Source organism: Tachysurus fulvidraco, chromosome 20, assembly GCF_022655615.1.
Source record: "Tachysurus fulvidraco isolate hzauxx_2018 chromosome 20, HZAU_PFXX_2.0, whole genome shotgun sequence".
Classification (NCBI taxonomy): Eukaryota; Metazoa; Chordata; class Actinopteri; order Siluriformes; family Bagridae; genus Tachysurus; species Tachysurus fulvidraco.
In genome coordinates, this window is record NC_062537.1 from 13,911,349 (window position 1) to 13,933,434 (window position 22,086).

Genomic DNA, 22,086 nt, shown 5'->3' on the forward strand with positions numbered 1-22,086 from the left:
ATTTCCTGCACTGGAAAACACTTTAACCTGGTTCATTCTCATCTGGTGGAAGTTTACATGATTCCATCCACTGAAAGTGATTCCATTCACTTAAACTGATCTAATGGAATTATTTAACATGGATTTACTGCATTTACTGCCAGTGAAGCAAAACAGCTCATTTCAAGCCTTATTTTTACATTTACATGCTAGGGGGAAAAAACAGAAATACTTACAAAACAAATTCTTAAAGCATTGAGTGATAAACATATGAGTCATTAACCACCACTGTGGAGTGTGACATGACAAAGAAACTCAAAGTACGACCTTATTCACTTATTGAAAGCTTTCACATGAATGCAAAGGACATTCCTGCTACTGAAAACCTGTAGTAATTTAAACAAACTAAATGATGATGGGTTTAGATTTCGTTCAGTTCAGTAGAATTTAATAACGATTCTTAAAATGAGTCACGTGAATGAAAATAACACCGTGTTGGAAAGAAAGAAAAGTTTAAAGATCCTACCGGTGCCTGGAGAGCTCGAGTCGGGTGTCTTTCCGAACAGAAACTCGTACTTGGCCTTGGCGACGATCTGAGCGTGCGAGGAGGAGCCGTTGACCCAAACAAACGTTTCGGCCTAGAGAAAGAGATCACTGTTTAACATGCCGAACACTTTTACAGCGAGAACACAAATAACCGTCGTTCAGCGTACGGTATTCGTAAAGACACGTTTCTAATAAACGTAACGCAGGTTACGTATTAAGTGCTTATTTATATGCGTCGACCTTCATTTCAGAGTCTCACGTGATCATTCGAGTTGAAATGTAATTCTTGCTTCTTCTTTAAACCTACAATGTGACGTGGACAGCTGAAGCTTCCTTTGAGAAAGCCGGTGTAAATTTCAGGCTACAAGCTGTGCTTGGAGTTCCCACAGTGGTGAAAGGTTAAAGTGTGGACAGGACGGAGAGCGGTTGCTATGGTTGCCTCTGGATGTATCATGAACGCAGGCTTTTATTCCCAGCGCCATGCTTTTACACTCGGTCTGCACACTTGTGTTTTAATCAAGGGCTTTTGTTGGTGCCGTGTAATTGACTTGGCGCTACACACACACACACACATACACACACACACACACACACACACACACACACACACACACACACGCGCACATACACAGGTTATTGCTGGAGCCAAAAATATCTAAATAGAGTGCCTTATGTCAAACACTTCTCGCTTTAGGTATCAGCTATCTGATATAATAGCTGCAGACATTAAGGGTTCAAAGGTGCATTCTTGCAGTAGATTCACCTTTTGACCAATCCGATGGGTCAGAAGGTGAATCAGAGCAGTTTGGACAACAATTCAATTCACAGGTTTATATAATCACTTTACACATAATCAAGCCTAATAATACGCAACCCTGGGACACTTCCTGGAAATTTAGGAGCATCATTTTTACACATAGGGTTATGAAACCCTTTGCCGAAGCAGTGTTCACCTGCATCGAGTGTTAACCCATCATATCATGTGCTTTGTACTATCAAAGAATCCTTGTGTGTTATTTAAACAGAGGACACAAGTTCTGAGGGGACAGAAACAATAATAATGTTAATGGTGACAGAAAAGGCATCAACTGAAACGAAGGCATTTATTTTTTACAGAAAACATGGTCCAAAAACTGTTCAGGACCAGATGACACAATGAGAAATAAGTCAGTATTAAGGACCTGACCCAAAAATGAGCAGAAGCTGGGTCTCACTGAACGTCTGCACAAGTACACGGCACAATTAAAAGGTCAAAAATGATCCCGAAGCTGTGAAAGGTAACAACGCCTGCTCGTCTGTATAACAGCACACCTGCCCTATGAGAAAGCATGAGACACGGCGATATTTAAAACGGTTACACGCTGTATTTCTCCATGGCTGTTGTCACCACAAATATACGAATAAGGACGTTGATCCAGGGTTTAGGAAAGAAAGCAAAGAAATTCTGAATAACCAGGATTCATTGGATTAAGGATTAAGAATGAGCAAAGTACAACATAAAAAAAAACCCCAGGACTGTTTACCAGGGGTTTATAATGCCGTAGCGGTCACTAGTTTACGTGTGAAAAGCTGTAAGTTTAGACGTGTTCAGTAAGGAGATGTTTATGGAAGGAGTCTCCAGTTTCGGTCGACGCTAACGGTTTTCACGAGTAAGTTTCTCAGAAACATTTCTCAGCATTAATCTTATTAGTTCTGAGCCAGAATAAAAGGCTGATGAGGGAATGACTCGATAACTGCTATAACATCGATGACTCGTCTCTCAGATGTATCACAGCATTAAATGTAACTGGAAGATAAATGGAATTAAATGCTGATGAGTTGTGAACTGCTTCGGTATAAAAGAGGAATAAACTTCTAAAATAACATGCTGTTATTTTGGAAATAATCAGTTTCAGGATTTTTCAGCACGACCCTTTCCATTTAATGCTTTTCTAATTAAACCTTCTCGAAGATATCGATCTAAATGTACCGATAATTTTTCCCGGTCCCTAAATGTTTTCCTTTGTAAAATATTCCTTTTAGGAAGAGCAGCTTCAGCATCAGAGTTAAAGCTTTGTGAGTCTTTATGAGTTGTTCATGCTAACAGGACTCAGGGAGTCTAAAGTCCTTTCTATGCTGTAGAAGACCTTACATGTTTATCAGATAGTGTGCTGTTAAAACAGGCCCAAAGTCCAAGAGGCTGTTTGTTAGAGCCGGCACTGTTCTACAAAGCTCAGTCTTAATTCGACAGAATGAATGAAGTCATTAACCAAGTCTAAAACCTGCAGCTTAAAAACATGGCAATGAAACAGTCACAGCTCTGATTCCTTTTCTCCTTCTTCGTCTAACGTACAAGGTGGATTAGGAAAGCGGCAATAATCCTATCGTTTAATAAACACGTGCTTATTATCAGATGCTCAGAGCAAATTAAGCAAGTGAGATTAAGATGTTTGTACGTGTTTACGCTGATGAGGTACAAAATAATGATATAGCAGTTCAAAAGCAGTTTAAAAGGTTTTAGACTTGGCTCTAGACTTTTCGACCGAGGCAGTTTGAGTGCTGGTTCGGAGCCTAATTTAGAACCAGCTCTTTCTTTTTTTGACAGCCAAAGCACCGGCTCTGAACCAGGAAAAGTGGTTCTTCAGTAGCACCAAAACGTTGCTGGTCTAGACTTAAGAACCGCTTGCGTCTGGGGGCGGGTCTGGGGGCGGGTCTGGGGGCGGGGCTACAGTTAGGGCATTTGATAACGTACCTAAAGTTATTTAGTTATTTCATTATTGTTTAATACACTTTTACTTTACCGCAATATGATCAATTATCAGCACACATGATAGTAGGTAGCTACATGCTAAGGCTAACTTTTTTTCTGTGTTAATGATAAAATAATGTTATGTACTTTCTCGATTACAACCTCCGTTTATACAAGTTACACGGAGCTGCACGTACACGTTGGATTCGCTGCGTTTGGATGCCAATGTACAGTAGATTCACAAAGCCATGAGCATTAACAATAAAGCAACATCCGTCATTGTTGTTGTGTTTGTTTTTGCCGCTGCTGGACTAACGTTGCTGTGTAACTTGACACGTATACAGTGACATCAGACTCGGCGCTGTGATGGCTCTCTAGCCCATTGAAAGGCAAACTGGTTCTTAGAAGGTTCGCCAGTGGAACCAACTCTGAACCAGTACCAGCACTAACTCTGAACCAGCACCCGGTTCTTTTTGGTGGAAAAGGGGCATTAGTAAAATATCATATTTTGAAAAGGTCTTGTATAAATTAACTAAATGATCACAAATGGTTAATTAACCCCTTAAGCTCTGAAGTTGGGAAAGAAAGAATTTCTCTATGCTGTAATGTATATGTGACAATTAAAGGTTTCTATAGTATTCTACATATGAAGCTCACATAATATATACAAATCAATTTACTCTAATGTTTATGATCAATATGTTTATTTAGCAAATAATTGGTGAGGAAGAGCTCACATCTACAGGCTGAATGACTGATTGGGAATATCAATGAGTTTTCCCATTTTAGACTATTATAATCTGGAACTGATATGTCGTGAACAATACAGTTAATAACCTCCATCCTCTCTCTCTCTCTCTCTATCCTGTCAGTCGTAGTAACTCCAGACGTCTGTAAGCTGGTGAACGTGGAAGAGGGCAGAGTGTCTCACGCTGCCTGGTCCTGCTGAAGATCAACCTACTTTTGCAAATGATCTACAAATGAAAAGCTCTAAAAGTCATAATGGTAGAAACCCCTAAAATAAGCTCTGAGAAGAGACATGGTTACAGTGCCATATTTCTAGCTTATTAATAATAAATCATTATGTCATTATTGAATTATTTAATTCTGTTCAACTAGGAATGGAATAACAGACACTGGTGTTATGTCCCGAATGACGTACTATAAAGTACAATCTGCACTTCCACTATGCACGACATAGTCTAGTATCTAGTGTATGAATTCTAGAAGGGTAGTTTTGTGTGAAATGGGACTCATTTAATAGGCGTTTGTAAGATGTCTCGTCCACCAGAGTGTCGGTGGCCATCTTAAACATTTGCTCTCATCAGGTGTCGGCGTCTGGTAGCCCCGCCCCCTCTACGCCCCGCATTTTTCTTCTTCAGATGAATAAGTGCATCGTCCGGGTAACTGAAGTGCACTTCTCGCTTATTTATACTACTAACTGATGTAAAATAGAACATAAGAATTCGATTAGCTATTTCGATGCATCTTAGCTCTTCTTTTTATATCTTCTTATATATATATATATATATATATCTGTCCGGTCATGATTTTAAACTGATCTAATGGGACAGAGAATAGAAGCCTTTATTTTGTCACACGTACATTGCGGCACAGTGAAATTCTTTCTTTTAGAGTTTGGGGTCTGAGCACAGGTACAAGATACAGCCATGATATAGTGCCCCTGGAGCAGCGAGGGTTAATGGCCTTGCTCAGGGGCCCAACAGTGGCAGATCTTAACCACTTGAGCCACCACTGCCCCAGAAGCTCTATCGAGCATAAAGCCTCCTGATCTTCAGCTCATAACCTCATTACATGACCATCACACACACACACACACACACACAGACACACACACACACACACAGTGTTACTTTGCATTGTCTCACTCCAGCGTTGTATCCGTAATGATTCCAATCCATTGTTATCTTCCCGGGTTTGATTATTCTTCTTCCTGCTTGCTGATTTATTTAAACTTGTCTAGTTTACATCAGATCACCTGACCGTTCGTGTGCCTCATATTTATAAGTATTCCCTAGCCATCTGTTTTGTCTGCACGGGTTTTTAATTAAGCCGAAAAAAGCCGTACTTCCATTCGTCTGTCCGCTTCATGACACGTATCGCGGTGCCAAGAAGCACAGTATGTCCACCCTGAGTTAGAAAGGAAACTAACAATATTAACGGCTGCTTAAATAATTACTCATTCCTCTTCTTCTGTCGAAAGCAACTCTAGTGGGTGGAAATCTGGTATTGATAAACACGCTTTATGTGTAAGGCGTGCGAATTTTAAGCGAGACGAAACATGCACTCATGACTCACTCGCGCTATTCATACACTCCATCCAGCAACAAAATTAAGCATTTTGTTTACAATAAATTTGTGTCTTCTCACTACAAGTGCGCATTTGGGTGAATTGAACAAACCATTTTTTTTTTCCATTTCCACTTTTCTGGTTTTAGTGAATAAGGAGGAACATTGGCTTTGTACTTTAATACAAAGTTTGTGCCCTGAAAAAGAAAGCGTTCGATTATATAACAATGGTCCTGAATTAATCGTCGAATCACATCTCCGTCATGACTTTAACCACAAATCCATGCTTATTATTGAGGTCATTATACCTCGACCACTACAACCACACGTCCTTTCCTTTAATGAATTCGTTTCTAATAGGAAATAAGCTAACAGGACATGTATGAAATCCAGGTTTGGACAAATTCCCAATATAGTTATTCTAATATTCTTATTAATAACCACTTCCTAAATTGCACACATTATCTTTTGAGTGTGAGGAGCAACGACTAAACTGGTGGCCGCTGACAGTCCCGAGTTTGTTCACCGGAGTCGACCTGCGTGTAAACCCGAGGCGCAGAAACGAAAGCATTCCTGTTACGCTGCAACCCGTTCCTGCTCAGTGACACCTTGTTTACGGATGCGATCCTGAGCTTGTTCGGTTTACAAACAGTGAAATTTGATTCTGTTTCCACCTGGACTTTTCATGTCCCTGGTATCTAAATTGCACTTGTCTTTGTTTAATCAGATCTGATTGTGGATGGTGTGTAAAATGCAAATCAGCTCATTCAAAGGTGGCTTTGTTTCTGGAAGCAGTCTGCTGTATTGTTGTGGACAGTCACACTAATTCGCTTCATGTGAACGCTGACTGTGCTGAATTGTGTAATTACTTGCGGGTGAAAACCACGAAGGCCGCGAACACGACATTTCACTGCAAGCCAATCGAAATGATTATTTTTAAATGGTGTTTGAAGAGAAATACGTGTTTACGCGTGTTTATAGGGCGGTGCTGTTAAATTCTCAAATCCGATTGCACGGAAGTTTCGATCAACTGATTAATAGTTCAAGTTGTAATTTAAACAATAGGTTTATATTCATGTGCAAGTTCGACTGCGTTATTCTTTCTATAGTGACAACTGATAAAAGACTTCGACGGAGGACGTGGTACTTTAATCGAAGGCTTTTCATAAGCAGATAAACAAACATGCTGATATGTAACAGAAAAAAATTTACCCGTTGATACAGAGAAGCCTTCAATAAGGAGACACTTATTTTACATTGTCTTCTGAGTCAGCTGATGTTTTCAGTGATGGGAAAAGTCTTAAGGATAAAAAACTTTATGCTTTCACAAACATCTTGCCTTTATACTTTTGAGACAGATTTAAACCCATATATTGACTATAAAAGAGTGCCCATATGCACCATGGCCAACATATATGCCACAGATGACCACTTCTCAAAACACACACACACACACACACACACACACACACACACACACACACACACACACACACACACACACACACACACACACACACACACACACACACACACACACACGCTTTCCCGCTCAGTGTCGTCATCCTACTGATCAGACACACGTGTTTCCCCTCCGCACTTACTTTCAGTTCATTGTGTGTGTTCAGTGCCCACTTTTTGACTCGGCCTTGTGTTGTCTGATTCCTGTGTTTCAGCCTAGCCCTCTAAATACCTGACCTGTGCCTGTTTTTTAACTTTCCCTTACCTGACAGTTTGAATTTGTTTGCCTTTTCTTCATTAAAACTGCTTTTCATGTATTTAAGTGAAAATCGGACCGTTTTTTCAACCACAGCTTTAAAATGCAACCAAAAGTGCTGAAACATGTAAACATTAATAGAGTTCAACTAGTAATCGTCGGTGTTGTGTTTTACTTCTTATTTAGTTTAAATAAAATAATCCTGATAATACACAGATAACCCTGACACCTCACGCGACCAGGTTTAAACAGGGCCAGAGAGCTGTGTGTTCACATAATACGCCTTTGTTCAGACATGCTGCAGAAATCCTGTTTTTGGCATATACATTTTTTTCCTTCCGGTTTCTATCCTGATTCCCACTCGCCACTCAGCTCTCCTTCATCGTTCACCAGCTACCGACCGGGGAGGGTGAAAGCTAACATGTGACCAGGCTTGCTTCGAGACAATCTAGCCGACCTCGTCTTTTTTGAGCTGCTGCTGATGCTCGTGGAGCGTAACACGCTTGGAGGACGGTGTTATCCACCTTCTTCCACATCCATGAGCTCACACACATCTGTGTTTGGAGCGTCACTGTAATTGACATCCGAGAGACGATATTCCAAACCCCAGCACATGTCGAACTGATATGGTGAATGCTTTTCTGTTGTATCACTCGGGAGCCAGCGTACGTGTTTTGAGCGTGTTTTCTACAGTATAAATAAAAAAAAAAAGCTGAACACCAGATTTTACCTGTGCAGAATAATGAGTGACATAGTTCAAGGTAACTTTATGCTTTTTGCCAGATATAATCTTATTCTTAATCATAATCACACACGGTGATCAGGAATGACCTCTTATTAGATATAATTAGGCAGGAAACTATCTGGGAAGATCAATCCTTGTAGTAAACTTAGGGGTTTTTTACACCTGGTCACTTCATGCTTTTTCTGTGATCAGATAGCTATCCGATGGTAAAAAGACCAGGTCTAAATGCCGTCCGAAACGGTTTCGAGACGAATATAAATCCGATCGCTCAAACCACTTCAGGAAATGGTCTGGGATGCATTTCAGATGAAACTGGACATGTGTAAATGCATGTGGTTGTTCAAGCCACATACGTCAGCGCTATACTCCTCCCAAACGGAAGTACGTCACTTGCAAGTGACTCACGAGTCGTGCATTGCGCCAGAAACATGATGTTTTTTAAATGATGTTTTTTGTAGCATAACCGTTTATTCGTCTTCTTTTTGATTGCATTCTGAAAACCGCACACACCAAATCATGTCCCATTTCAATTACCCTGGAAATGAGGTAAAATATATTTGCATATTGGGCGGGAGTAGAAAGATCGGATTGATATCCGATTCACCGAGACACATTTATGTGGCCTAATGTAAATGGAACAGTTTTAACAAATCAGATAGTTATCGGATCAGAGAAAACATATAAACGTGGTTCGTAACTTTGAAGAGCTTATTCACAGATGCTTGTAGGTAGTAAAAAGTATGCAATGGTTCATAATTGATCTACTTAATACTCCGAACACAGAGCGTGAGAACTGGTCGTGTGTAATCAGATTGTGTCCGAGTCTTCGTTGTGTGATTTTTCCACATCGGAGCTCAAACGAGTCTAGGTTTGGGTTCACAGCCAAATCCTGCCAATTGCACTGGATTCCAAAAGAAAGCTTCCAAAGCAACCTCACTGCTCTAACCACTAAATCCTCTTCCTGAGTTGAGCAAGACGGTGTTTACGGTGTACTTTTATTTTGTACAGCGTTGTGTGGGTTAGGCGTAAGGGTTTAGTAGGTAGGATTTCAGTGAGAACTTCTCCAATTCAGCTGCAGTGACATCTGATGGGTTTTCCCAGACTGCTCAGACACAGGCGTTCATAATTATTATATTAATAAAACATCTAAATCTGATACAGTGGAAAAACAAAGAGAAATTAAAAAGAAAGAAAGAAAGAAAGAAAGAAAGAAAGAAAGAAAGAAAGAAAGAAAGAAAGAAAGAAAGAAAGAAAGAAAGAACCACAGCCATATGTACCATAGCCTGGTTGCATAAGTGTGCAACCCCCTTAACTAATATTTTGTTAAAGTAACCTTTCTTGCGTTAATTTTGGTGACCATGTATTTATTATTTGGTTCATTATCAAGCTGGAAGATGAACATTTTCTTTATATTTTGTGCCAAAAATAGACTGGCATTTTGGTGCTAACCATAATTCCCTCCATGTAAACTAAACTAACCCAGCTAAATTAAAGCTGTTTTGTTGCATGATGCTGCCACCACCATGCTTCACCATCTAACTTGCATTGTATGGGTAATAAGTCGTCTTGTTTTTGTGCTAAACATACTTTTATCAAAACAGTTACCTTGGTCTTATCAGACCACAACTACATGGTTTGTGATGATTTAGGCAGGCGTAGATGTTTTCTTTCATTATAAAAAAAAACTTCTGTCTAGTCACCCTACCCCAATAGCCCAGATATGTAAACAATCTGAGTGTCTCGTGCAGGGAGTGATTGGTACAAGCCAGATATTCCTGCAGCCTCTTAAAGACCTGCAGGTTTAACAGAAATGTGTGACTTTTTCTATCCACTGTACACAGATCATAATTTTGTCCTATACGACTTGCCAATAACTGATTGTTTGTATCATGGACCCACTAAAACATGCTAAGCTGAAACTTTTTACAAGTCGCCTCACCGTGGTTTTAGAAAGAACAAGTTGTTCCTCTTTTGATTATCGTGGTCTTCATCCACTTTGTGTTCTGATATACGACCTTTATTTTTATGTAGTCACTGGAACCCAGGACCGACTGTACCCTCGCTCTGTCATGGCCTGAGAACAGCTCATTTCCTGTAGCTACCCTGAGGTTTAATTAAAGTATTTTATCCCTTATAAGACTTATAAGATTTTTTTATTTCCTCTTAACTATACTCCATCTTTCATGATTTATGTGTCACCTGTACAAAAAATGAATTATTTTTGCCTAACGTATCTTTGCGTAACATTTTCATTCATATTTAAAACCTCTTTTGAACGTGTCCCATAACGGATGTGAAAAAAATCAGAAGTGGTCTGCAAATTCATTCATTCATTCATTTTCTACCACTTATCCAAACTACCTCGGGTCACGGGGAGCCTGTGCCTATCTCAGGCGTCATCAGGCATCGAGGCAGGATACACCCTGGACGGAGTGCCAACCCATCGCAGGGCACACACACACACACACACTCTCATTCACTCACACACTACGGGCAATTTTCCAGAGATGCCAATCAACCTACGATGCATGTCTTTGGCCCGGGGGCGGAAACCGGAGTACCCGGAGGAAACCCCCGAGGCACGGGGAGAACATGCAAACTCCACACACACAAGGAGGAGGCGGGAATCGAACCCCCAACCCTCTAGGTGTGAGGCAAACGTGCTAACCACTAAGCCACCGTGCCCCCCGGTCTGCAAATTAAACCAGTTTAAAAAACAAACACCAAGAACGCCTATTAGTGCAAACAGAGTCATTTGGGAGCGAGCACATACAGAGAGCAAATCATTATGTTCATGCTGAAGATTAGATCCCTTTTTGGGATAGAGCAGCATGTTGGTCTGTTATCTTGGCTGTTTTAAGACAGTTATTATCTTAAACACCGGTGCTACACTATGTTACAACATGTTGAAAGAATTCAAATCCATTAGTAGCAGAAGCCAATTATTTTAAACTCTTTAGTGTTGCACAATTTATACTCATCAGACCTGGGTCTAAGGACAGCTTACGGCTTTTAATGCGACCAGACGTATTCGATTCGATGCTCGAGTTATCTGTGTATTCGGTGCCGTAGCCTATGTAATATTTATCATTTCCTGGAATTAATGAATACGTTACACTACTATTGTAGGACGCCAGCGGAGACAGGATGTGAGCCCTGCGGGGCAAGAGAACTTGAGCAGTGATAATAAAACAAGTTAATGAGGTGAATTATAGGGCTCTCATGTAGGGCATGCCGAAGAGGAAGCAGACGTGAAGAGCACAGCCTGGGAATTTCGAGAAGATCTGTTTAACTCTGTGGAGCAGGAGGACATATCAGCAATGCTACATGCAACCTACATAGAAAATAGTTTGTTCTATTTGATGTAAGACACTAAGCAAAGACATCTACTATCTCAGCATCACTAAAGGTTGCCATAACAGCAAGAACATTCTACTACAATACATTTTCCATCCAGATCCAGGAAGGCAAATAAACAGGAAAATATTTCGATACACAGCTGTTTTCTGATAACACAAACTGAGACAGAGGGAGCATTTATTCCAGCTGTTTATGCCTTACGTGTCACTAGGCAGCACAGACAAAAACTCGTGTCCATTACCCAGCTGTAAATGAGAGACGACTTCTCTGTTTGTATTCTATAAAATACATTTATATCTTTACAGACAAGCTTTTCTTACAGGGGATGTTCTTGTCATATACACGGGGGAATTAAAATCTTAAGAAAAATCTTATTGCGAAAATGTGAAACTTCCTCTTCTGTCACACTTCCTCATTCTAGGAAGGATTTGAGAATTCAAGAATAAGGCCACGCAACTGTTTTGCCAAAACAATACACAACTAACTATCAGGCACTGACGGGACATTATATAGCTTGTGAAGCATTGCCGTAATACCGATATCCTCGCAGAATCGATTCCTAAACAGAGGGATATAAACATGAAGTGGTTAATCACGTGATACAAACATTCGAAGCAGAGCCAATTATTGATGATGTTTCTCTAGCAGTTTCTCTAGCAGTTCTCCTGAATCTAATTGTTTTTGGTATTTGGCAGATTTAGATATGTTCATATGAGAGTACAATTGGTGGACCGTCACAAGGTGGAATACACATTGAAAGAGACATCAGTCCTTTGTAGAGCAGTAATAAAGCATGTGGAATATAATCAAATATTTGCCAAGAAGTAGTTATTTAAAACAAGCAGCGTCTGATCTTTATTTCTTTCCAAAATGCAGATTTATCCTTAATGCTTTGCTCCCACTGGGGATAATTTAAACAGGCAGTGTATTTACATGTAAATATCTCCTTAGTAAAATCCTGAGCTGGTCACTAAAGCATGAAGAACAGATATATCAGAGCTGAATTATAATGAGCTGCCCTCCTCCAGCAGACCTACTGGGATCAAAGTCATAATGACTAATGGAGGTGTATAGCCTTTGTGCAGCAACAAAAAATGTCTACGACATTTAATGTTTACAACATATGCAGAGAGAATACGCCATGAATTCGGTACCAATGATCTGAACTGTGAACTATAAATCAGTCAGCATCTGATATCAACTACATCAGCTACATCTATCTACAAACCTGAACCATTCATTCATTTTCTACCGCTTGTCAAAACTTCTCGGGTCACGGGGAGCCTGTGCCTATCTCAGACGTCATCGGGCATCGAGGCAGGATACAACCCATCACAGGGAACACACACTCTCATTCACTCACGCAATCACACACTACAGACGAATTTCCAGAGAAGCCAATCGACCTACCATGCATGTCTTTGGACCGGGGGAGGAAACCGGAGTACCCGGGGGAAACCCCCGAGGCACGGGGAGAACATGCAAACTCCACACACACAAGGCGGAGGCAGGAATCGAACCCCCAACCCTGGAGGTGTGAGGCAAACGTGCTAACCACTAAGCCACCGTGCCCCCCAAACCAGAACCCGATTTTGTTCAACACTCAGTCACATACACATACTCCTTTATTCACTCTCAGACACAGAGAAGCTTGTGTAGCAATACTTGCTTTTGACAGCATGTGTAATAACACCATCATAGGCTGTTACAGTGCGACTAGATGAAAATGCACACACACACACACACACACACACACACACACACACACACACACACACACACACAGGTCTTTAGGTCTTCAGGTCTTTATGATGGCCCTCCACAATTCCTCACATAACGCTAAACTTAAGGTTGGCAAAAGCCTTTTAAACAAAGGGGTTTTAATATATGCAGGTATGTGTGTGTGCGAGAGAGAGAGAGAGAGAGAGAGAGAGAGAGAGAGAGAGAGAGAGAGAGAGAGAGAGAGAGAGAGAGAGAGACGCCGTGCTTCTTTTCTATATCATTGGGCTCTATAGAGGCTATTTTATCTGAATCAGCTGAATTTAGGACACTGACAGGGAAAAGATAAACAACTTCAGCTTTATCTAGCCACGTGTACTTGTGGCCATGAGATAGACTCTCTCTCTCTCTCTCTCTCTCTCTCTCTCTCTCTCTCTCTCTCTCTCTCACACACACACACACACACACACACACACACACACACACCCTCTCTGTCCTGCTAGCTTTAGCCATAAAGCTATTAGCCTGTCACTGTCCCCACCAGCTTCACCGTGTCGTGTAACAACGTTGCAGACGAACCAGTTTTAATAACGAAACTAAACAGACATAAAGCCGCAGTCTGCTCTCAGTACATCTCTCATCAACCTCACACGTCTACACAGTATAATCAGTATACAGTATAATCACAAACTAGTTCATTAAACAGTAATAACAGTTCAAATCCGACACAAAAGGTAGCTCGAGCATCTCACGTACCCCATCTTCCAGGTCCATATATAAACAGTGTGTAGTGAAGACTCCAGCTCTTTATAAACAGGTTTACATACAACCTACTGAACACACAGACGCGTGAATGACGTCCGAAGTCTCTTTCTAAAACAGGACATTGAGCGTTTATAGCGATTTACCGAGTTACAGCAGCACTTTGTTGAACTGAAGGCGTGACACAAGGCGCTCGTGAAGAAATAGGAGAGAAGTGAAAACACTGCTGCATCAATCAAGCCATTACAGAAAATACTCACCAATATACTGCCTGGAGCTCATCTATTAAACATCCCCCGGATCTCATATGTCATGCTTTGAGCCTTGCGCTAAGGGCTTGGGTTTTGTTGTCCATATTCCATCATCCCTCCCCCTCCCCCCGTTTTAGTGACACTTGGTACGTTCCAAGGAGAAAGTCCAACGCTAGGACAACGCTGTGGTAGGATCCATGAGAGAAGCGGCGGGGGGGATTGAAATGAAAGTTACGCTAGTTAACTGTCTGTCATCAGGGTTCAACATTTGTTATGGATTGTATAAAGAGACAGAGAGGTGATGTGTCTTTCTTACTTTCTCTTTAGGATGAGCAGGAATTGAATATATTAAAAGATTATTATTATTATTATTATTATTATTATTATTATTATTATTATTATTATTATTATTATTATTATTATTATTATTTTCAGATATTAAACAGTTCCTAATCTTGATTGGTTTAATTCTACCCGATTCGTTTCAATTCTATGTATTCATAGATGCTGAGTATGTAAATATTAAAGAGAGGGGGGAAAAAGCATATAATCATCATCGGTATATTTTTGGAGCCTATAATCTTCAGTGTTAGTGGGCTGCTGGTGGTAAGGAAACTGCTACAGAACTATAGCTTTATATTGTAGACATACAGTGTCGATGTTTTCTTCTCTCGGGAAGGCAATATATGAAAAAGTTAAGTAAAGTAATTTTTTTTTTTACTTATTATTTATTACTAAACTAAACTATTTCTAACAGGCCGCCATGACCAAAGTGTATGTATTAATATGCGTAATCTGCACAGTGCAAGAAAACCTGACTCCAGTTAATGTTGATGTCAAGTCAAGAAACTTTTATTGTCATTTGAACCATATATAGCTGTTGCAGTAAACAGTGAAATAAGACAACGTTTCTCCAGGATCAGGGAGCTACATAAAACAAAGACAGTGCTATAAGGACCTAGTAAGTTAGTCCTAGATACATAAAGTGCATCTGTACAACATAAAAGACAGAAAGACGGAAAGACAGTGCAGGACAAAAGCTATAAGGACAGAAAGACAGTGCAGGACCAGAGAAAATGACAGATAGACAGAAAGACAGTGCAGGACAAAAGACAAAAAGACAGAAGGACAGTGCAGGACAAAAGACCAAAAGACCAAAAGACAGTGCAGGACAAAAGACAGTGCAAACAAAAAATACAAGACATTACACAAAAGCCACTACACAAAAGACAATAAACAAAAACAGCACTGAACAGTGTAAATGTTCAAACAATATCACATGTGCAGAAAGACTGGAACGAACACAGTATTATAGCAGCAGTTATATGAGATATCGTAAAGAATTGTGCAAAACAGCACTGAAATGTGAGACAGCATGTGTAAGGAGCAAAATCAGCAATGTGGGAAAAGCTGTTTCAATAAAATATTTGTTTCAATAAAATATTTGAATTTCTATAATATAAAAGCAGTGTAATATTAAGAAGTAGAAGAAGATAAACAAACTATTACAATAAAATAGAACAATATCACTGTACTAATAATTTAAATAATACTGTAAATATAAACATAGTGAAATGCATTTGTTGGCTGTAATATGTCTCTTAAGGGTACCCAGATATAACACCCAGGGCTGCTACAATATGGATTTTAGGACTTTTTTACGCCATCCTCATTCTGCACACTACTCTTTACTTTTACTACATGTAACTCACCTGCACGTTTAACACACAGATACATATACATTTAATTCTTTTCATTCTGCAATGCTTGCATATTCTGTAGTGTTACAACATATAATAATGTAATAACATGTAATATAATTTAACATCATGCTACAACGTATTGTGCATCATATTCTATAACCTCTTCGTATTTCTTCTTATTTCTGTTCATTTTTTTTTTATTTAGATTTTTTTCATTTAGTTGATCTTTCATTAAAGAGGAAATAAAGTTTTCTTAAATAATAATAATAATAATAATAATAATAATAATAATAATACATTTTATTTAAAGGTGCCTTTCTGAACACTCAATATCAGTGTTAACTTATTAAATCATTTACATGTATTTATTTGTTTGTTTGTTTGTTACGGTTCAACCAGTGCCAATAACTGACGTCTTTCTGCAAATCATGTGGTCAGTTTCTATACCAACAAACCGGGTTTAAACAGAGCTGAGCTTTTACTGGCATACTCAGGACTTATTTATTTATTTTTTTGTATTATTATTATATAAGAAAGGACAAGAAATTGAAAAGAACAGCCGCTGGAAAATGGCAAAAGCAAAGGAAGATGAAAATTCTTTCTGGTCCATTTACTGGCAGGAATGACTGAAATTACTTTTGGATACACAGCTGTAATCTGTCCATCAGGGTGTGTAGCCTTCAACCATTATCCACTCTGGTGTGGTTAAATCTTATAGTCTCGCCCTTTCAGTTGATGAGTAAATCAAGAGTCTAAAATCCTAATTTATGTTCAGTATAATATGTAAATATTAAATAAACCAATTTAAATCTTATTTTCAGTCTGGAATGTTCAGTACCTCAACTTTAATTAATGTAAAAGTATGGACTCTCATATAATGTTGTGATTAGTATTTTGTGCTTTAAAGATGAGAATGAATTTAAAGACTATGTCACCAGAATTAAAGAGAGTCGTACCTTTTCAGGTGCTGCAGACCGAAGCATGGTTGATGGTGCTGTATCAGTGTGCAGAGATTCAGTAGTCAGTGTAGTTTGGTTTGGTTTTCCTGCACCTCCAGAAAGAGAAAGGATTTCAGAAGACTTTTCCACAGCAGAAGTCACTTCAGGAGAACTGTATGCTGGTTTCCAGACATCCCCACAGAGCATCGAAGACCTCTTGATGACAGCTGAAACAAAAGTGGTCCTCTCTGTGTTCGGGCTCGGCGCAGTGTGTGTTTTTTCTTGAGCAGCAGCCTCCTCCTTGTGCTTGGCACTGTGCACCCAGCTGCTGTGCGATGGCCGATGTGTGCTCGGCAGAAAAGTAGAGGTTGGTGCACAAGCTGGAAGCACTCCACTGGGCGTTGGGCTCGGATCTGGATTACATGGTGTAGTCTTGTTCAGGGAGTCAGATTCTGTTGACGGGTAGAGGAAACTCACTCTGGGACCAAAAGAAGATTTGGGAAAATTCCCCAGCGATGGAGACGGAATCGCTTCACTCATGGTTTCAGGACCGTCCTGACACAAGGGCCAAATGAACTCAACAGAGTGTTCAACAGAGTTATCCCTCTCAGATACTGAATTTAGGGATTTGGTGAATTCACAACTCAAGCACTCCTGAGAATCTGTTTTCGTTAGAAACACATTTCCTATTAGACATTCACAGCTCGATGATGAATTGGTGTGTTTGTTAGCCAGTTTGTTATCTACTCTTGTTGAATTTGAGAAATAGCTCTTTTCTGTAATCCCATCAGCAAATAGTGGTGAAGGTGATTCCTCTCGTATAGGTTTACTATCTTCACTCAGTAATATGTTGTCATTTGTCGCATCCTTGTAATCAGTTATACTTTCACCTTCCCTTTCGTAGGTGCTCTCTAGGTCTCCGACTGAAGGTTGTGTTGTGTCTGCAGCTGCTGTGGCTGATGATACGTCCTCTGGAGTGACCAAGCTCACAGATTCAGCAGAAGGTTGGCACTGCTGAGCCCTGGAGGGTGACTGCAGTTGGATAAAAAGGAAGGAAGTCTTGACCTGATGATGATCTCCCATTTCCTGAATGGGAGTGTAGTCTCTTGGTGCAATGGGGAGGGAGCAGAAGTGCACAGGTTTTCCCAGACTAACCTAGGAGGTTACTACTGGCCTGAAAACACAAAAATATACTCATAAGAAATTAGATCATTTTTTGGGGTGCAAACTCTGAACAAATAACCCTCATGTATTTTTTAGTTCATGCTCTTTCTTTACCTCCAGCCAGACAATTTCTGCAAATCTGACAAATTCTAGTTTCAGCAAATGTTACATAAATAGGTTACATAAATCTCTAACATCTACACACATTTGTGTTGCACCATCAATAGAAAAAAAAAACATTCTTAGCTCTCCATCCTAATAAACAGTGAGCAATTACACAAAAGTAAGTGAAAGGTCTTTTAACAAACATAGAGAGAATCTCTCAATAGCGAGAGTAATTTGGTAATAAATGGTAATAAGAATAAAATCACCCTCATGAAGCATTCCTCAAGGGTTTGGTTATTATAGGGCACTTACAGGGGATCTACAGGGGACTAACTTAAACACCCTTATGAGACAACCTTTTTTGTGTATTTTTATATAAATTACCATAATTTGCTAATTATCCAGTCATTTACTGATTTCAATTCCCTCTAGTCATTATTAGCAACAATTTCTCAAACCTATAAAAAAACAGAATACATAAGCCAAATTCAAGAGCAATCTATAACATCTGAAGATAAACGCTCAGGAAGCATCATAATTAATTTACTCGTGAGACCTGAAGCCAAACTTATGTTCAGTCATTGCCCAAATACTGTATAATGTCCGTCATTATCAACCAGAACGTCGTTGATTCCCGAGGTGACGATGTGCACAAGTGCAAGTGTGCAAGGAAGTTCATTTGCTTAACTGTATCTATGAATCAGAGTAGGGATAGACAAATGAGTTTGGATAGATAAAAGGAATAAAGGATGAATTATGATGTGATGGTGTGAGAGTGTATTGTAAAATATATTGTAAACAGTATCTTAGTTCTGATGCTACAATCTGTGATAGTGTGGGACTGACTTAAAATAGTGATATCCAGAATATTACAGTATAAAGTGTATTATGGTTGTTCTGTAAATTAAAATGAATAGATAGAGTCAGAGTTTATACATCGTCAAAAACGTAACACTTTTTATACATGATGTAAGCCATGCAAGCAATGAACATGCATTCTTTTTGTTTTAATTACCTGCTCAGTACTAATTTTCCTGCTATTTCTTTAGCATGCAGACAAACTGTACCTGCTCCCTAAATTAAGCACCATCAAGGGCACCGTAAAAGAGGGACAGCTCATGTTGGACGTTTGGGGGACAAAGTTAGGGAGGCCAGGTTAAGATGGTTTGGACATGTTCAGAGGAGGGAGAGTAAGTATATTGGTAGGAGAACGTTGGACATGGAGCTGCCAGGCAGGAGGCAAAGAGGAAGGCCAAAGAGGAGGTATATGGATGTAATTAATGAGGATATGAAGCTAGTGGCTGCAAGTGTTGAGGATGCAGAAGATAGGGATAGGTGGAGAGAGATGATTCGCTGTGGCGACCCCTGAAGGGAAAAGCCGAAAGAAGAAGAAGAACAAGGGCACCATAAAATAGTGGCCATAACATATTTTTATCTTAGCAATGAATGTTACACTCTAGTGGGCCTGCTAGTCCATTTCAAGCCATTGAGCCAGCATCAAGATGTATGGCAATGGACCAATGAATGGGACAATATCTGAAAGCCATTTTATAATTGCTTTCATGACAGGTGAGCATTAGTCTGTAAAATGTTTAAATATTATGAAGTTCCTCTCCCGATCCTCACCTTGTTACTGAGACTTTATAGCACAGTGGAACTGTTTCCCGAAGTCAAGAGGGTGTGCAAACATGCTGAATGACTGCATACGGACAGGCGTGTGCGAGGACTCCTAATGTCAACCCGCCTGGGGGCTCCCGTTATTGAAACCAAACACAGAGGAAATGATGTCATTTGAGGGGCTCTAAGGGAACCCTTTCTTTTAGGGAGGATCTGCTTCTAGTTCTCAAGAAGGCCAATGAAAATCTTGCAGATGATGGCTTTAGTGGCAATGAAATCATTGTTTTGGCAAACTAGTGATGTGGGCAGGACAATCTTGAAACCGGCAAGAGAACACATCTGGATGAGCATCTTAGAGCTGCTTCATTTGATCAAAGAGCCCCTGTGTTTAACCAGCAAAGAAAGGTGCCTTATTTTAACAATACCTGATGTTTTTTTTACTGTGTACAATACAACACTGATGAGTGGCACTAGGCAGCTATTAACTGGATAAACAGCATCATTATTGTAAAATGTAAAAAATATAAAAAATGTCACTAAGAGACAAGACAAAACCAGTAAAAGTTAGGACATGTTGAGCAGATCTGAACTCACATCTCCCACATCTCTGCAGTGCTTGATGGTGGAGTGCCGATAAAGAGCACAACTTGTTGGGGCAATGAATGGGCACCAAAGTAAACATTAAAGAGGAAGAAAAGGATCTACTGTAGTTCCCTCATCAAAACAAAGAAGAATCTACAGTAGTCAGACGTGGACAGTACTATACTTGTAATTCTACATGCTAAATATCTGAGTTTCCGGTGATTGACATATTATGTAACTAGTATTTTTAATTAGGCTAATCATAAGCTATTTTGGTATTCGGGACACCACTGACACCATGTTATTTGCTATTTGGGACACCACCAGTACCATATTCATTTACATCTATTTTCAATGATAAATATTTCATCATCTTAAAGACATTCATTTGCAATTAAATTGAAAAGTCATGCTGAGTTTATTTTCTCCTTTTATAATATTAGGCTGTCAAAGTGTTAAAAGCCATCTAGAGACTATTAAACATTATAAGCCATTTATTACACTAAGCTTTTCATGCAAAATATAAGATGTACAGACATATTTTTGGAAGTTAGATTAAATATCTGATCAGGAAAACAAAATATTATGGAAAATCATTTCAATGTGGGTGAGAGGTTAAGGGATTTTTCAGGATTTTGATTCCTTAAGGGTCGTTAAGACGGTTGCTTTTGTTTTTTTTTTTTTTTTTTTTTTTTTTGGTGTGAAATATTGATAGCTGTATATCACTAATGACATGAACTTTCTTGTATCTGTCAGTGAATGTCACTGATTCGTGATGTAAAGTTTTTGAAGCTACATTAAGGCATAAATATGTTATTTATTAACTACAAAAATAAAAAAATAAAAAATCAAATGAGATAACAAATCTTTTTAAACAAAACTTTATCAGCATAATCAGTATAATCTTCCTAAAATGACATGGCACTGACATTCACACCATACACTAAAATTATCTAATTTTTTGTTTGTTTGTCTTTTTGTTTTTCAATGATTCCAGATTTTCCTTTAGAACTTAAAACTAAACCCTCTTACTTACTTTGCTTGTACAGTCCTCTCACACTCCGGCTGTTCTCCTGTACTGATGTTGAGACGTGCTGTGATTTAGTGAAATGTGTTCCGATGGATGCAGTGTTAAATCCCGCACTGTGATCATGTTCACTGCCATATTAGTTCGCCTCGTTTAACGTTAGAGCTCCGTTACATCTCCGTCTACACGCTCATGCACACCAGTTTAAAAGCACTGGACATGACGACTCGCTTTACTGAGTCGACTCGTATAAGCAGAGTCATTTCGGTGAATCGAACGACGTGTGTTTTGAATCGTTTGATTCACCTCCAAATGCTGCGCCCTTTAAAACACCATTTTATATTATTATTATTATTATTATTATTATTATTATTATTATTATTATTATTACTACTACTACTACTACTATCATTACTATTATTACTATTATTATTACTATTATTATTATTATTACTATTTTTTACATTTAATTTATTATTTTTAATATTCTTAATATATAATTAGAATTACGTTGTTTTTAAAGCTAAAGCTATCATTTGGATTTGTCCTTACACAATTGAAACGAATCGTTAAAAAAAGAACCGATTCCTAACTGACTCGCCCACTATTGGTGTTTTTACGGTTCATTCATCTCAGTAAAAACATTTCAGTGCAGTGAGTGAGCAAGAGGAATTAAGCCAGTACGAAAAAAGATGAGTAGGTCTGTTTACTACAGCCTTGGCACAAAATCTGCTGAAGTGGAGATTTAAAAGAATGAAATAAACCTATTCAGACTATGTGTACCTAATCAGGCTATAGTGTAGAAGTTCACAAAAATACATTTCATTCATATT

General features: G+C 39.1%; 1 protein-coding gene across 9 annotated transcripts in view; it reads right to left on the bottom strand.

The window, feature by feature from the left end:
- The window catches only part of psd3l (pleckstrin and Sec7 domain containing 3, like), a 109,618-nt gene extending 88,156 nt beyond the window's left edge, over positions 1-21,462 (bottom strand). For 3 of the 9 annotated variants that reach the window (XM_047804554.1, XM_047804555.1, XM_027141200.2), the window contains exons 1-3: positions 21,263-21,462; positions 16,777-17,932; positions 506-617 (exon numbers count right to left, since the gene is read on the bottom strand). In XM_047804554.1, the coding sequence (XP_047660510.1) occupies positions 506-617; positions 16,777-17,841 (1,177 nt within the window). In that variant the 5' untranslated portion in view covers positions 17,842-17,932; positions 21,263-21,462. The other 6 variants (XM_047804553.1, XM_027141199.2, XM_047804558.1 and 3 more) reach the window with 6 other exon arrangements.
- Positions 21,463-22,086: the final 624 nt, after the last annotated feature.